The 18,472-nt window shown below is 39.8% G+C and overlaps 1 protein-coding gene across 1 annotated transcript in view; it reads right to left on the bottom strand.

Annotated features, from left to right (window-relative positions):
- The window catches only part of ERICH3 (glutamate rich 3), a 94,923-nt gene that overhangs the window by 31,371 nt on the left and 45,080 nt on the right, over window positions 1-18,472 (bottom strand). The window contains exons 9-11 of the mRNA XM_047724928.1: window positions 14,129-14,309; window positions 6,686-6,872; window positions 2,504-2,802 (exon numbers count right to left, since the gene is read on the bottom strand). Of these exons, the coding sequence (XP_047580884.1) occupies window positions 2,504-2,802; window positions 6,686-6,872; window positions 14,129-14,309 (667 nt within the window). The remainder of the gene's footprint in view (window positions 1-2,503; window positions 2,803-6,685; window positions 6,873-14,128; window positions 14,310-18,472) is intronic.

Genomic DNA, 18,472 nt, shown 5'->3' with positions numbered 1-18,472 from the left:
ATAATTTCTTCTGTTTCTCCCATCTCGTCTTCCTTCTTCCAAGAAATTTAATTAGCTTGTTGTTTACCATCCCCACTAATGAGGAAGGAGTTGACTTGAGGTCAACATCAATCCAGCTGCAACCCTTTCTCGCTGACCTCCACTCAAATTTCTGGCTGTCCTTTCCCATCAGTGGATGCTCTGTAGAGAGCTGTAGCCTGGCTGCCTCTGTTTCTCCTCCTCCCCCTCCCACTCCTCCTCCTTCTCTTTTTTAAATCCATTAACTAGCCAACTCAGAAGAAAGATCTTGGGGAAAGCTATAGCATAGGCATAAAGTTCATAATCCTAACACTGGCCATGTTGGTTGAAGGAAAAAAAAAAAAAAGAAGAAGAATATTAATCCTCTCCTGAGCATGGCTTTAATAAACCTACACATCTTGAAAGTTAAAACACATAAAAACATGTCTGATTTGTTCATCTCTGTGCTACTGCTATTGCCATAGATAGTTTTAAATCCTCAGTCTAGGATAATAAAGACTAGAAAGGATCACAGAGAGAGATAAACTGGGTCAAAGTGTTACAAGGGAAATCTTTTTTAAGATGATCACATTCTTTCAGTAATAAAGTCCAGTGCTATAATAGCTTTGTAAGTCTTCTCTTGAGTTTCTGAAACCCTTGGGCACCAGCAAGATGAGATGAGAAGGAGGAACCTAGGATCTGCCCCTTTCCGATGCCGGTTCTTCCATAGGTCATCCCAGCCCATGGCTAATGCTCCTCTAATCCCAGCGCTGTCTCCTTGCTGTAAGCGGGACACACCGGTGGCTCTCCCTTTCTGATTCTGGTTACCATAACCAGGTAACATTGAGGACAGCTTGTGCAGAATAGGAGGTTGTACAGTGTGGGAAGTCTGGGTGTGGGAATTAGACGAGCCTGGGTATTGGAGTGTGGCAGAGTATGTGGGCCCAGAATATGCCACTTTGACATCTGGGTGATATTGAGCTGAAGGCAACTGAGAAATAGCAGGTTAAAGAAGAGCTCTCTGCCCTCTGCCTATTTGCCTAAAAGCAGGACATAAACTTGTGAAGGTGTCTCCCTTCTCCCTTTTACCCTGGCAGGACAGAAGTTAATCAAAGGAGACAACTCTACACCCTTATCAGTCCAGAAAAAAGCCCCTGAGGAATCAGCCATCAAAAACCTCACTGAAAACAGCCTTTATCTAGCATTAATTTTGCCATATATTTGCCTTCCCATAATTTGCTGCCCCAGAAGCTCAGTGCTTTTCCTTTGTCTTGTCACTTCTAAAAGCCTATTGTTCTTTTGCTAAGATGCTATTACATAAGTCCAAGTTCTAACCACCCCCTTGAGTTACTCAGCACTGAGTGCTCCTGGGTGTATGTCTGAAGCACATGCTTAGACAGTTCTGTCCGTTTTTCCTGTTTCAATATCTTGTCAATCTCATTCACAAGGACCCAGCCAAAGAACCTAAATGGGTCCAAGAAAAAGCTTTCCTCTCCTACAGTGTAAATCGTAGTTCTGCTGCTTTCTGTTTCTCTGAGCTTCAGTTTCCTAGCCCACAAAATGGAGGGAGTAATAATATCTACCACAATGAAAGGTAAGGTTTAAATTAAATAGTGTGTGTTGGGGAGCCTGGGTGGCTCAGTGAGTTAAGCATCAGACTCTTGATTTCGATTCAATTCATGATCTCAGGGTTGTGGGACTGAGCCCAGTGTGGGGCTCTGTACTGGGCGTGGAGCCTGCTTGGGATTCTCTCCCTCTGCCGTCTCCTGCCCACAACCCCCCAAGCACCCTCTCTCTCTAACGAAATAAGACAAAGAAAAGAAAAAAAGCGTGTGGAACACTCTGGCCCAGTGCTCAGTGCCCGGCACTTTCATTATTGTTATTATCACTACTCTACATATGAGTGTGTGTGTGTGTGTGTGTGTGTGTGTGTCTGTGTGTAAGAGAGAGAGAGAGAGAGAAAGAGAGAGAAGGAGGAATGCAGGAAGGGAGGGAGGGGAGAAGAGAGGGAGGGAGGGGAGGAAGAAGAAGAGAACAAGAGAGAATAACAAGGAAGGCAGAAAGATCTGCTCTAGGACCCCGAGCCTATGTCAACTGTTTTTACTTATGGAATACTCCTATAAGCATATTGTGCCTACCTAATCCCAAGCATCAATTTCACCAAAGCAAGTTCATTCAAATACTAAAAAAAAAGTAAAATTCTCTTTGGTCAACCAAGTCTCTCTCAGCAGAAGTGAATAGAGCTTCTGGCTCATGCAGACAGAAATTCCCCTCCTGCCCCTGCAAACACCTTCCCCTCTCCAGAATGAGGCCTGCCCTCCTCTGAGGTGGGTGATACAGGACTCCATGCAAAGCAGAGAAGGAAGGTGGTCAGGGATTCCTCCATGTAATGGAGCTGCCTGAAGACTGTAATAGTGGGTTTTGTTGCACATTTCCACAAGGGCGTTTTAAAGACTGAAGCAAAACAACAATAACAACAACAAAAGAACTCTGTAGAATCCATTACCATATTTAAATATATTTTCCTGGGCATCCTCCCAAACATCTTGTCCCGGTTTTCCTTTAAGTTCCATTTCTTCCACAGCTGTCCTCACTTCCACAATCCCTGTTTTTTCTTCTTGAGCTGAAAAAATGACTGAAGTGGTTTTGTTCCCCTCCATCTCACTCCTTCTTGGTATCATGTGCCCTCTACCCTTCCTCAGTTTCCCCTCACCCTTCTTCAGTTCTTCTCTTTTCTCAATACTCTTCTCTTTCCTAGGTTTTGGTGAAGTTGGATTTTTGTCAAGGCCCATTGCAATAATGCACCTATGAAACAAATAGATACACATAAGGTACTTATTAACTTTCATATATAACACAATGGAACCTCTAAGCTTTTTAAATCACTTCTTTCTTATTCCAGTAAGAATAAGATATTTTATTATAATACACATAGTTCATTAGAATAAGCTATTTTCTCATTCATACCAAATTTTTGTAAATGCACACAATTATTAACAACTTTACCCACAGTAATAAAAAAGAAAACAACTTAACAATTAAGAACAGTTGTCTCAAACTAAAAACTTGTGCCTTTAAAGCGTATTTTTAGCCTTATTACAGAGTCCAATAAACATATCATTCAAGTTCTTAAATGAGAATTATGTGATAAAAGAACATTCGGGTATATAAACAGGGAAGCTGAGATAAAAATAATCAGAAGAAAGGTGCCATTCAGTCTTAGAGAATTTGATTCCAACAACACAACAACAAAAGACTTATATACAAGGTTGACTCTAAATAAATAGGATTGATTCCTTAAGAAACATATACACTCAAATGTTGTTGTGTCCTTTAAATAAACACCTCGTAGAGCTTGCATGCTTATTTTAATAGAACTGTCATCATTGGTTTTAGAATGGCCTTTTGAAGCCTGTACAACAATCTTTTGGTGACTTTTCCTGGCGATAAGCTTTTATTCTTTGGAGATGGCAACAATTTGCAAAGGTCATGAAGTCATTCCAAGTCAAATCTGGTAAAACAAGCAGATGATCTGAATGCATTAAGACTTTAAAAAATATTCTAAAGATCAGTTTTAACAAAATAACATGAATAAATCCTTCAGTAGCTTTTTTCCCTCTCAACTTAATATTGAAATAAAAATTCCAAAATAACATGAATAAATCCTTCAGTAGCTTTTTTCCCTATCTCTCAACTTAATATTGAAATAAAAATTCCAATTATGATAACACTATAGATGTTAATGAAAATAGGATTATGATAATAGTAAGGTTATTGAGCATTCCCTCTGTGCCAAGCTCTTTGCTGGGTATGTATATCCATTATCTTATAGGATTCATTACCCTACCCAGGATGATACATTAAGAACTATCATCACAATTGACAAATAAGGAAACTGAGGCTGGCAGGCCTCCATGACTTGCCCAAGCTCACTGAGCAGGTTAGGGATGGAGCTGGACCCTGGCTCAGGATTGCTAGATTCCATCCCCTCACAATGAGGTACAAAGATATTGTTAGATTATAGGTGAAGCCCTTCCAGAAGGACGGCCCCACAGACAGATTTTACACTGCAGGACTTCCCACCAGGGAAAGTGTTCACACTCCACCAGAAACGAGCACAATCTGGAGAAGTTTGCACCAAGGCCTAGAGTTGATATGGGACCTGAGAAAGCTGCCTGGCGATTGTCAACCTCCCCCAGCCTCCTCCTCTAGAGCTACGTGGGTCTCCTTCCCTATAGGACTTACTGGAAAATGGAATCAATAGAATGCACAGGTAAAAACGAATCCGAATATAGTTAAGATGTGTCCATCCAGGAAGAACAGAAATAATATGTAAAATATGAAAACCGCCTCTGCGTGAATCAGATCTAATGGTAATTTCTTGAGCTAAAGATGTCACTGAATTTCAGCCATCCCCAGTCTAGAAGCAGCATAGGAATCAATTCTCCCAGCTTATGAGAACTTAGTTATATCACTTATCTTTTCAATATCTCCCCATAAAATAAAGCTAAAAGGATTTGCACTCAAAGTAACTATCAGGCTGTAAAAAATGAGATAATAAGAATACACTTACCTCCCCCATATTAAGCATGATAAATGTTTCTTGCCTGTAATGATGATGTACTTAGCACACTGCTTTCCGTGGAAGAAAGGTGTCATGAATCTTCACAGAATATGATGACTATTATTGCCTTCTGTTCAAGCTGTTCTTCCCTTATCAATGGCAACACCAAATCCATCGATTTGGAGCATCTGATCTGCTGTTACTTTTAGTTTATGTTGTGACTACATGGAGGCTTTGATGCCTCCCTCCTGCATGCACAGACTTTTTATTGCCCATCTGCTCAGGGGAATTGGACGAACAAAGTGAGTGACATCTGTGCTTTCCTCGTCACTAACTACCTATTTGACTTCCGAGTGTAATTGGAGGTGTTGATTCTGATTACGGAAGCTCAGTGCAGCCTGCATTCCACTTGGCTAGGCGATTCTTCTTCCTGTGCCTCACTCTAGCAGCTGAAAACAACTACCTCGTCTCTTCAGTTTCCATGACTGAGGGATGGGTAGAAGCGTGGAACCTCCCCACTTGGACATGACCACTGCTGAGCCTGCCTTGTGTTCTGAAGACCTTAAACAGGCAATGCCTAATCATTTTGAGAACTAGAACACCCTATTGTTTTAAAGAATTCCCTCCTCATAACCAAAGTTCCGGAGCCAGTATTTTTTAAATGAATCAAAATTAATTTCTTTTTTAACAAATTAGAGACATTCATGTACACCCCTTAAAATAATTAGAAGTATTATGGTGGATGTCACCGCCCCAAAGAGGTTATGTAATATTATAAGTGAATTATATTATATTTTATAAATATTTATATTTGTATTATGTAAATAAAATATTTTTTAAAAGATAACAGACCTAACAATCCTTATTCTTTAATATCACAACCATTTTGTTTTTATTATTTGAAAAGGTCAAAGAAGCCAGAGGGAATAAAATGAAATCAAATAAAAAATTGTACCTAGACTAATAAATGTTAAATAGGAAAGTAGATGTCATCAATCAGATTTTAGTACTGATGATAAAACCTTCATAGAAAGTGTTTATAACCAAACGTTTACAGCTTGGATTTATACAGCAACTCTCAAAGAGTACAATGTGTTTGTGCACGGATGATTGTATATAGCTCATTAGCTTTCCTGGGAGTCAAACACAAATTTGTTAAATGACTTGCCCACCAATATGGAGAAAGCATATTTGAGTTGGAACAGGAAAACAGCCTCAGGTGGGTCCTTGGAACACCTGGGCACTCCTACTATTCACTGTCCCACTGGCTGGATGACTCTTCCACGTGTTTTCTACTCCCTAAAACCTCCAGTGCCTTCTTCCTTAAGCCTTAACCTCGGCTGACAAATTCTTGTTTGACAGAAAATACAGAAACAATCAGCAGAGAACTTGCAGTTGATCTCAACACACCCATCTTGTTAACTCCTTTACTTGTAATTTGCCTTTCCCCCCGTAGAATGGGCTCCTCCTGGGCAGGAACTTTGGTTGTTTCACTCCTGTTTTCTGGCTTGGCATATATCAATTCTCCATGAGTACTTTTAGAAAAAAAATGAAAGAAAGAAAGAAAGAAAGCACCCCTACAAGCAGGTGACCTCACTTCAAACAGAATGTCCAATATGAAAGTTGACAAGCAACAGTCAAAATTGACCCTTTATCATGCATTTCGTTATGCCTGAGATTAAAACTAGGGGCATGAGAACAAGAACTGGGCCACACCACGATGCAAACATGACCTGTCATACCCAACCATGTAAGACAGACGCTTGGCACGTGCTTTGGACTCCCAAACCAGTTCGTAAGAAGAATGAGAATAAAATGCCCTCTCTCCTTCACTTCAGAAACAGAACTTAAAGCAGTGTGAGGAAAGGGAAAGCGAGAGAAACAGAATTTGGAACAGCAACAGCTTTTATTCCCTTTACAGAATATATCTGGAAATCTAACATATCTAATAATTTCAAACACAACACACCCTGTTATAATAAGCAACCTTTAACTTAGACATTTTAGACTCATCTACACTGATATTTTTGTTAACAAACTGTGCTGAGAAATGCAGCAGTAGAAGCATAAAAAGAAAAAAGGTAACAAAACTTGCCCTCTACCAAAGGACATTTGTTTCCATACTTGTAGCAAGGAGATGATCTCTCCACGCACACAAACCCAAAGTAGCCTCGTTTGCCTCCAAGTCTGGAACCTTTCCGATGCTTATATTCACAGCAGGAGCTTAACCTGTTCACCTGCATCCCATTCAGGAAAAAGGTGAGACTGAAGGGGAAACCATGGTGCCTTTTGGAAATAAACTGAAAGGTCTCTGGAATTAAAAAAGTAAATACATCAGTGAAAGCAACTAACATTGGACTAATATGTTCAAAATGACATTTTTCTATTAGATAAGTACAATATTATTCTCTAGATCACCTTTTTAATTTGAGGACAATTTTAAGTCATAAAAACACATGCTGTTACTTTTATTTACAAAAATACCCCAAGGCATTATAAAACTCTGATTTTTAATAAAATAATAACATTATATGAGTTCTTATTATGGCCAGACATTATGCCTGATTATTTTGGGTGTATTATTTCTCAACAAACACATGACGTGAGAATATTATTATCACTACTTTCTATATATAGAAATTGAAGTTCAAGGGAACTCAGTAATTTATCCAAGATCATACAGTAAGAGGAGAGTCAGTGTTGGAGTCCAAATATCTCTCTAGATTCCATCTTGCTATTTAGCTACTGATAATGTATATGGCAAAAGGCTACTGTGAGCTCAGTAATGCATTTAAATAAATGTGTGTCTTTAACTATGACTTGAACCAGCCTAATACATATATGGATGAGGTAGAATTATTCCATCTCAAATCCATTCTCGGTTCTGCCTGGATTTGGGTCTCCTCGTTCCCCCACCCACCCAAAAGTCCTACCAATAAGTTAAGAACCACTGCTTGTGGTTCTTAACTTATTGGTAGGTAGCTTGTAGTTAATAACTTTTATCATCCCAAGTCTTTATAATGCACTTTGGAAAGATCTCACCCTAGAGATCCCAAATTCTAGGTCTAAGAAAACCCTATGCTACAGAGCGACTCAGAAACCTCCTTTTCCTGACACTTCTAATGTCACTTCCTACAAAAAAGTTCTCCCTGGACTTTTCCACTTGCACTAGTGATGGAGTTGATCACTTCATCTCTCTGCTCTGTATACCTTTCTTGTTGCTGTTATTATAATTGTTGAAAAATATGGCTGTACCAGGGCTTCTCAAACTTTAGTGTGCATCAGAATACCCTGAGAGGCTTATTATAACACAGTCTGCTGGGCTTCCCCCCAGAGTTTCTGATTCACTAGAGCCCAAGAATTTGCATTTCTATTAAGTTGCCAAGTGATGCTTGATCTTCTGGTCCAGGGACCCCATTGTGAGAACCCGGATGTAGATGTCTACTGTCCTGCATGTTTGTGAAATCCATGAGAGCTGGAACTAGTCTGACTCATCTTTGTTCCCCCAGGTCGCAGGACAATAGCATAGAAAACCCCCAAGAACTAATTAATGAATTATTATTTTAACCTGTTTCATAGTCATCTACAAATGTTATGTTCATACCACACTCTGCCCCCCAAAACTGTCTAAATCAGTTGCAACTTGTACTAAAGAATAGAATTACCGGAAAGCTAATTCCATCATTTATATGTTACTGTTATGATATACAATTAAATACGCAAGGGAAGAGAATTTTGAAAAGTTAGCATCTGGGGAAACTAAGATACAACACCTACAAAAATCCACTTGTCTTAATGATATATGGGCTCTTAAGTATTGACTACAAAGCAAGTTTGACTGCTTTGTTTCCAGAAACTTGAAAGGGACATTCACGTCCTATGATCTACTCTGCTGCAGCATCACACCTGCAAAGTACCTGAGGTCCCAGCCCAGGAAGGGTGTGCAGCTAAGGAAATGCTGAGAACAGGCCCAGAAAGTGGACTTCTCGCTTCCATCATGTAGTCAATGTGGCTAGAGAGTGCCTCCCCGATTATTCCGTTTCTTTCTCTTTTTTTCAAACTTATTGAACAAGAATTGACACCCTCTGCTTTTCTTCCCTTGTTATTTCTTTTTTAATTTTACATTTTAAAATTAAGTGACACTTTCCAACCCTGACTTAATGTTTGCATGGATTAATGGAAAGCATAGACCAGAAGTCAGAAGATTTGAGTCCGTGTCTTAGTTCTTCACTTGTAAGTTGAGTGTCCCTTGGTAAGTGATTGAACAGTTGCATTTCAGAATTCTCATCTATAAAATGAGGATGGCCATGGGAGTGGGTGGAGGAGTTGGGTGGAGGGAGCAATCCTGTCTACCCGCTTCACTGAGCAGCCCTACGGATTATATACTGTACAGTGTTAGAAGACATTCTACATTATTTGTAAAATGCGATTATTCATTGTTGACTGGCAGTCGCTTGCACTGTTTTAGGCACTAAAGAGGAACTAAAATACTGAAAAAAAGACCAAATATGGTGTCCTGACACAAGAAGTTATAATTTAGTAGGAGAGACAAAAATAATACGACAGATTTCTGGAGTGAGGTCCCCACATCCTCTCCCCTTAAAATTTTGTCTCTAAAAATGGACCAAAAACTTAAAACAAACTAAATAGCAGTTATTCATCAAAAATTACTGAACTTTTCATAAGAACAGAGGGAATCTGAGACATTCTTGCCTGGGGCTACTCCCATCCCCCTCCCCCGCCAGCATTTCACCTGCGGAGTTCTAAAAGGGAAGGGCAGGCCATAAATAACCAGCAGCTTCCCTGTTCAGTGGGAGCTGACTTCATTTGGAGCGGAAAACAAAAAAGCCTTGGCCAGGGGCACTACCAGTAACAAGGAACAATCTTGGAGGCAAGCTAATGTGGAAGGTCAGAGATCCTGCTAGCTGAGACTGTCCTTGTAATTAGGGCAAGCAGCCGGCCAGTGGACTAGCCAGAAACTTAACAGGGAGATACAGGCCATAAGGCAATTACAGACACACAGATAGGCTCTCCACACATCCCCAGCTGATGGCAAGTGGCATGGATTGGAGTAGGCCCAACTTATTCACACATCGCTCGCCTACCAGGAGCTTGCACCCACAAACAAAGAAAACACAAGGAAGTCTGGTGGAAAATAAAAGTTAAAGCAGACTTGAAAACTGCCTGAACTTTGGATGAACTCCTGAACCTGTTGCATTGGGTTAAATATTGCTTTCTAAAAATCTGTGACCACCCTGAACCTCAGAATGTGACCTTATCCGGAAATAAGGTCTTTGCAGATACAACTAGTGAAGGATCAAGATGAAATCATCCTGGATTTGATTTGTCAAACAAATTCAGTGATGATGACCTTACAAGAAGAGGACAGGACACAGAGAGACACACAGGAAAGATTGACATGTGAGGAGAAAGGACACAGAGGTGGGAACAATGGGCTGCAAGCCAGGGAATGCCAGGGGTTGCTGGGAATCCCCAGAAGTTGGATGAGGCAAGGGAAGATTCTCCCCTAGAGCTATTAGGTGGAGGATAGCCCTGCTAACGATACCTGATTTTAGATGCCTGGCCTCCAGAGCCTTGAGAGAATTAAATTGCTGTTGTTTCAAGCCACCTGTTCTGGGGATTTATTACATTAGCCCCAGGAAACGAATACCCCCACACACAGATCCAAGGTACACAGTGGTGGTGGCTGTCCTTCATTCAAAGTCTTCTGACTTGGTACTGGGTCAAAGTCTTTGAACACGACCTCTGACAAATCACTGGTTGATCGATAACCTATGAAAACACAGAGACGACCTGAGGAGGCCTGCCTAAAAAATAAAAAGAGATAAAACCTGAGCAGAGATATTACACTGGCTGTCTACCAAGGGGCGGGGAGGGCATGGATCTCAAGGATTTCAGAGACGTTACTAAACAGACAACAACAAAAAGAGGGAGAACAGTAACCTAATAACCTGCCAGAGGGAAACGTCAGAATCTAGACTCCACCTCTGCTGCAATACATGATCGAAAACGTCCAGTTTTCAACAACAACAACAAAATCAAAAGACATGTATGTAAGAAGCAGGAAAGTGTGGCCCATATTCTGGGGGAGAAAAAAAGCTATCGAATCCACTCGCAGGCATCTGCTCAAGAGAAATGACCAGATGTCTACACAAAACCTTGTATCTGTGTATTTATCACAGCATGACTTACAATGGTCCCAAATTAGAAACAGCCCAAACGTGCATGGAACGAGTGGAATACATTCGGTGCTGCAGGAAGAGAGCAACCATTGCTGAATGCTGGGACTAGCTGGCTCTCCGAAACATCAGGCTACAGGAAGGAAGCAAGACACGAATGCTGCCTATTGTATGATTTCATTTATGCGAAATGTCCAGAAAAGACGTTTCTGTAGAGACTGGAAGCAGAGCAGTGGCTGCCTGAGGCCGGCTACAAAAAAAAAAAAAAGAAAAAAACCAAAAAACAAAAAACAAACAAACAAAAAAAAAAACGGGTTCTTCTGCCAAGGGGCACAAGGGAACTTTCTGAAGTGAGAGAGATTCTAAAACTGGTTTGTGCTAGTGGCTGCACAACCCTCTAAGATGCTTAAAGATCAGTGCATTGTACACTCACAATGGGTGCATTGTGGAATATAAGTTATAGGTCAATAAGTTATTTTTAAAAACTAAAAACTAGGGGTGCCTGGGTGGCTCAGTGGGTTTAAGCCTCTGCCTTAGGCTCAGGTCATGATCCCAGAGTCCTGGGATCTAGACAGTGGGGAGCCTGCTTCCCCCTCTTTCTCTGCCTGCCTCTCTGTCTATTTGTGATCTCTCTCTCTGTCAAATAAATAAATAAAATCTAAAAAAATTTAAAAATAATAAAAAAATAAAAAATAAAAACTATACTACTAAATACTAAATACTAAAGCTATTTTTAAAAACTAAAAACTCAATATATTTAACAAGCAAAATATCAAAAAAACAGTTACTGTAAGTCACAGGGTAATGAAATGCTTGGGGTTTCAGGGGAGACTGAGTGCCACAGCCATGGAGAGAGCGATGAACCACAGCAGAAATCAGCTGAGAAAGCTTCATAGCCTCAATGTGAATCTTAAGAGATGGATAAAATTTGAATTTAAAATCCTATCTTGAATTTAAAATCCTTTGTCCTACTGCAGACAAAGAAATAGTGCTCCAAAAGACAAGATAACACACGGTGGGTGGGGAAAAGAGTGAAGCAGTTGGTTTGTGAGGAAGTAATGAGGAATGCGCAAATCCGCACAAAGGATCAGGTTATGAAGATACAGGAAAATGGGGCAGAGAAGGAAGGGATTTTACAAAGGTCAGGGAAAAGAAAATTCATGTTGCTTTTTGTATCTGCATGAACCCAGGAGGTCAAGGTTTGCCTCCTTTGAAAGAAAGAACATGGTAAGTAAAAATGCCCACGGAGAACTATACTCTCTACAAGTAGCAGAAATACTCAGTGACTTCCTAGGTGTACATAATAAACCATCAATATGCGGCTTGATGTCTACAATCAGACTGTAGGACATCAGTGAATTACTAAGGGAATAAAAGATGCACTTGCCACATTCCTAAATAATTAATTTTATTGTTATTTCTCATCCAAAAGCAAGACAAATTAACAAATGCCATACTTTTAATTAGTTTACTGCTCCAAGCAGAACGTTAAACGCCTTTTTTTTTTTAAACAGAAATCTTCTAAAAACCTATTCACATTTCACTGAATCGTGCACAGCTTTGATTTGTAAACGGCAGATTCTTTTCAGACCAGCTAAATTGCTAAGATTGCTGAACCACAAGTCAACTCTGAGCCACCCAACTTTTCAATTTTCAACAATTACTTTCCTGGCAATGAAAGGGCAAGCTGAGACAAAATTATTATGTGAAGAGGATTCAATTAAACTCCCCATTCCATCCTGTTAACTGAAGTCTGTCCAGTGACACAACAGAAGTCAGTCCTAGGACCAACAGGTATGCAAAACAACACAGCCAAGGAACACTCTGCCTTGCTCTTTCTTTGGTTTTGCACTTTACCTCAGAGTATATGTGGTCTCCTTGAAAACTGTTCAGCTAGCTAAGCCTTGTTCTTGTTTCATTTGTATGGACCATGTTCTCCAGCAGGCAGATAGACATATATGCATTGTCTTGAAGAAAGCATGATCCCAGACCCAGGAAAAGTTTCCTTATGTTCATTCCGATTGTAGACTATAGCTAATTTCAGCAATTCTTCTAAATTAATTCCTGAAAGTTACACTTTCAAAAATTAAGTGTGTCTATGGCACTATCATTAGGGGTTTCATAACTCTCATATTAGGAAAATGTAAGAAACCTTTTGCCACTAAGAATAGCTAACTGAGCAAGGGTCCTGCACCTACTCAGCCGTCTAGGACCTGCTCTTGACCAGACCCCAAGCTTTGCATATGAACTTAGGAAGCCATCGTACCCCTGGACTTCTCTCATTTTCCTCATCTACGATACAGCAGAAATGAACTCTCAAATGCTATGACAAAATGGCGGGGTAAATTACATTTCAGCCAGGTACATTAAATGGGGAAAAATAGTGTCTGGCATTATTGAGCAGTATTTTTTATAAATAAGTTTTATAAATCTTCATAAAGTTAAAACTAACATTCAAATGTTTACTCTTTCTTATATTGGAAAATTTTGAATATTTAATCCCTAAATCTGTCCAGTTTCTTTTTAAGTACTTGAAATTTTTAGAATTAACAGTCACTGTTTCTGAGTGATGAAAGAGATCAGAAAAGTCAAAAGTAACAATTTGCATTCTTGCCCCCAACTCCTAAGACTCCCTAAACTTGTATCAAGATTGCCCAAATATAAATATTGCTTTTACTTAGTAAAAATGCAATTACATTCTAAACAGAGTTTCTTAAGCAAGGAAATAACAAATATTATCCTGCAACAACTTGTCCTTTCTACTGCTATTCCACACAACTAAATACTGATGAAAACCACTTCAGTACAATAAGTGAAGCCCTATATTGGATATAAAAATTATCTTCTGCTAAGAAACATGGATTTATGGTCAAACGAAGGCAGAAATGTACTAAAATCCATCTAGCCAAATTCTGCACCAAGTTATTTAGGTGTGATTCACCCTGAAGTACATTGATTTGTGATTTTATCTCAACATTTTTCTAAAGAACAAATTGCCAATCTGCTATTTTTCCCTTAGAATAATGTATGATATAATTCACTATGGCAGGCTAAATAGTTAACTTGTAATTTGGGGGACAGTTTATTCGTGCAACATTTTAATGATCATATATCTCTATCCCAAAATTAATCTGTTACCAGGTTAAATCACTCCAAATTCCTTCTTCCACAATCTGCAAGAGTAATTGCTGCTTCGGTTTCAATCATGGAGCAGTAAATCTAGATTTACTTTGAGGCAGCTGGTTTATAAGTCCCTGGATATGCATAATTTCATAGAGTGATTGAAGTCATTTTGGTAGGAGATCAACAATAGCTTGTCTATAGCATCAACTTAAAGCAACTTAAAAAATTCATATTTTACGTGTACCTTTTTCTAGTAGTTTGCCTTTGTAGACACAAAGGTTTTCCCCACCACAATGCTGTTGATAAACTTTTATTTCATCCCGGAAGTCTGGGTGGTCATGAGACAGGTGCACAGTTTTCCCCAAATAGATCATTGTAATAGCTGCATTACTATGTGGTGGTGTTTTATGAATCTTTCTTGAATCCTAGAATCAACAAAAGAAGAGCGCTTATTAATTAATTACCTCCTAATCAGAAGAGAAATGATACGGTAATAATAGGAGGAGTAGAAAAGGCTCTTCTCTAGCAATAAAACATTGATAAAATGTCAATTTTCCCAGTGTACAACAAGTCAAGCCAGTTACCAAAGAAATCTAACAATTTATATGCATTTTGGCTTTGTATTTTTAGTATAAATGCCAGAGATCTGGACAAAGTTTGTCACTTTTTATTCTACGTGTGTGTGTGTGTGTGTGTGTGTGTGCGTGCACGGGTGCACTTTACATACAACAAAAATACCAGTGACACTAAGAGGAAATCGCTCTTCGTTCTTTCAGCTTTTTCTCAGATAAAAATTCAAATCAAATTAATTAAATATTGGTGACATAATTTTGTTCTAATTTGAATTGATTTTGCGATTTAGCAACTGTTTTTGCAATTGAGTGCTTTATCTTTACACTTCAGCAATAACAATGTATCCTTCCCCAAACTTCCTCTACCTGAGACAGGGATGACACATGTTCGATTCCTTCGGGGGTCACTGTGAGGATTAGAGACCTGTGTTATATGCCTGGGACTATGCATCTTTACAGGAAGCATTCATTCAGTGAAAAGTCAGCATTATTAATATTATTTCTCATATCGAGCAGTAAACCCAACAACAACAGCAACAACAAAACCCCGTTCTATGGTGTCCACACATTTATTTATAGAATAAACAATTGATACGCCAGAGATGAAAAGAAATGGCTTCTGCCTGGTCTCCTCAGTTATATTCTGCAGTATTTTCACCATAGTGCATGAGCAAAGTGTTCAGCCTCCAAGAGGAAGATGGGGAAAGAAGAAGGAAAAGGAAGAAAAGGATGCTGCCTGAGAGACTTTCAAGAGAGCCTAGTAAGAATACTGTCAGCTCGACAATTACACAGAGGCCGGGCAATACATTTAATCTACTTCACTTTTCTAAAAATCAATTTTCAACTAAATGAAAAATGTGAAGAGACCAACTTTCAGTGAATTCAAAGCAATTATTTGCGTTTGATTTCACTGAATTATGGATGCCTCAGAAACATGCATTTTTTTTCCAAATAACAAAGCTGCAACAAACATTTCTGAAGGAACTACTAAAATATTTCCATCTTCAAACCCATCCCCTTCCACTTCAGAGGATTTTTTTTTTCTCATTCAATTCCATTTCTCTGAAGCAAAAAAACCAGAGGAAGTAAATCTGATTAAATGAAATTCTGCAAATGACAGTCTATAAAGTGTAACTGGGGAAGGAAGTCCAACCTTTAAATTTTAAGTAAACTGTCTTGCCTATGACAAACAGAGCTCCCAAATAGAGAGGTAATCAACAAAAATAATTCAAGGACATCAGTAGCTATAAAGGTAAATCAGCAAACTGGATAATTCTTTGCAGAGACATCTCCCTGAGTCACAGTTGAAAGCGAAGGGATGACGGCAGGCCTGGCTCCAAGTTGCAAAGCCACGCCGAGTTTGCTCTTGCCTGGGCGGCTACGCAGCCGTAACACACATTTCTGGGGCCCAGTCCACCATCACCCTCCTACAGCAAATCCGGCTCCCACTAGAACATTTAATGATAGGACGAATTAAATGAGAGCACCTCCTTTTTGTTAAGCAACACTTCCCAAAGTGGCATGGATGCAGAGGTAGCCCTGTGAACTTCTGGGAGATAAGCTCTATCTAAATGCAAGGTAAGAGTGAGATGAGGGTGGAGGAAAGGCCTGCCTCAGATGTACAAAATGAGAAAGGAGAAGCTGAAATGTTTAAAAGTAAAATAAAGGAAATGACAGCCCTTCACCTTTTCATTTACTCTTAATCATTTTTTTTTCTTCTAAGGCGTGTACCTGACAGCAACATCTCTTTTCTCTTGGGTCTAGTTACTTCCTTCTTTTTAAAAATATTCCCCAATTATTGCCACTATGTAACCTTTTCTGGATTCTAACAGGAGGCCTGAGTGACAGCTCATGATTAAATACATGCACTAGGAAATGAACAATTGTTTCTTTCAGTAGACTAAATTGCCTCTATACTTACCATATTCCAAGGTTATAAAGGACCCAGACTGATGAAACTTTAGCAAGTTTTCACGGCCCTTTCTGCCATCCTCAAGCAAATATCAAAGCCTCCCATGAAAATTCCATTTCAGGAACCGGAGCAAGGGGTCATGCCCACGCACGACTAAGGCTTATCTTCCTTCCTTTCTGCACCACTTGCTTACCACTTTCTTTCTCATTTCTTTTCAGATATCTCAGGCAAGCACAATCTGAGCTGACAAATAAATAGCAAGCTCATTGGGTGGTTAACCGGCCAGCGATTACATATTTGCAACACCTACCATTCGATTAATATACTAAATTGTCACTGGGATTTTTTTTTTTTTTTAATCTGTGCTAAGGCCTGAGTTGGAGAGGAGAGGTGGATTAAAGAGACCAAAGGGGTATCAAAGGGCGTATTCTTACTGATAGCACTGGGCGGTAATTCCTCTTCGTCCACCTAGCCAAGCCCTGATGAACTCCGGGCGCCACGGAGTCTTACCTAGACCTCGGCAATAAATCTCTAGTTAGTAGGGCGGCCATGGAATTTATCATCCAAACTGGGAGACGTAGTGAAAAAGACATTATTAATAATTATGCTAGGAGAAAAAAACAAAAACCCACAAATTTGAACTGTTTCAGGGAAGCTGGGATGGATAGTCACTCTACTAGCTCGTCTCCCTATTTCTAGCCTCGTATCTCCCCAGAGTGAACTATTATCACTAAATAGATCATGTGACTCTCCTGTTTAAGGTCTTCCAACAATCCCCAATATCCATGGGATAAGGTTCAACCTTCCTTAATTAACAAAATATGTCTTATATTTTCAACACCTCCTATCTGTCAACTATTTGCAATTTCTTTTGATACATTTAAAGGTCCAGCAGCTGCACTAATTGGAGTGCCCCAAACACTCCCCAGGTGTTTTTAATCTCCCGACCCATAGAACTCTCTAAGTCACATGGCCTTGAAACCGTTGCCTTGTATTCCTCTCTCTCTCTCGGTAGATGAGAGCAGTGTCTCACTGATCTTTATGCCCCGGTGTCTCGCCAGTGCTGACACCTAGCAAGGGCCTAGTAAAATTGATCCGACTGGACACAGATGTGGAACAGTTAGGGATTCCACAGTCTGCCCTTTGCTGAGACAGAAGCTGCAGTAAGTTGACCCCGCCCTACATCAGAAGCTTTCCGCATTTATAGGAGCTCTATAGGTACCACAACATGAAAACTGATTCACAGTGTCCTGTAAACAACACCTCTGACAAAGATTGATTAAAAGCCTGTATAAGGAACAGCAGGCAGTCCCCATGCTGACTCTGATTCAGGCCGCAGGGGGAGCAAATTCCGAAATAAGCCAGAGGAAGAGAGCTCCAGGGTTCGCATCCTGAGGCTTCAGGAAGCAGCTGGTTGTAATAGAAACTGCTTACTCTACTCACTTGGTTCCTCTCTTTCTCTTCTTTCTCATGCTGGTTTTTCCTTGTTCACTCCTCCTCCTTCCTTTGCTTTTCCTATGCTTCCTCTTTTCACTCTCCTCTTGCCCATTTTTCTGACCACCCTGTTACCCGTGTCTCATGCTTATTCCTGGCATGTCCCCAAATGCCTCCATCCTCCTGGAGGTATTGGAGCTCCAGGTTTTGAGGATGATGAGTGGACCCAGGAGCCTTCCCTTCCTCATCTCCCGCAGTAGAATATATTCAGTAAGTCAGCTAAGAGGTAGAAATTATCCAGCTGCATTTTGCTTTTGTTAAGGTCTGAAAAGCTTACGAGGTCTGTCCTTAAACTCCAAGGGCTGCAGACCTCCAGAAGCATCTTTGGTTCTTTCTCCCTTCTATTGTTTAATTCTGCAATGCCAGCTGCTAAGATATTTTGACTGCTGAATTGACATTTAAACCATTTTTCAAGTCCTTTCAGTAATGTAGTTACTGAACTGCAATGTTAATTTTAAGCAAAAACATTATTGAAAGGGAAGTGCCTGAAATAAATCAAACCTATATGAGATATGTTGAATTACCTTATATTAAAATCATGCTGATGCTTTCCTTTTTCATTCTCAAATATCAGTCTACTGGTGAGGAAAATCAAGTAAAAAAATACCAA

Source organism: Lutra lutra, chromosome 4 (genome assembly GCF_902655055.1).
Source record: "Lutra lutra chromosome 4, mLutLut1.2, whole genome shotgun sequence".
Classification (NCBI taxonomy): domain Eukaryota; kingdom Metazoa; phylum Chordata; class Mammalia; order Carnivora; family Mustelidae; genus Lutra; species Lutra lutra.
Note: the sequence above shows the minus strand (reverse complement) of the source record. Positions and strands in the feature narration are given on the sequence as shown.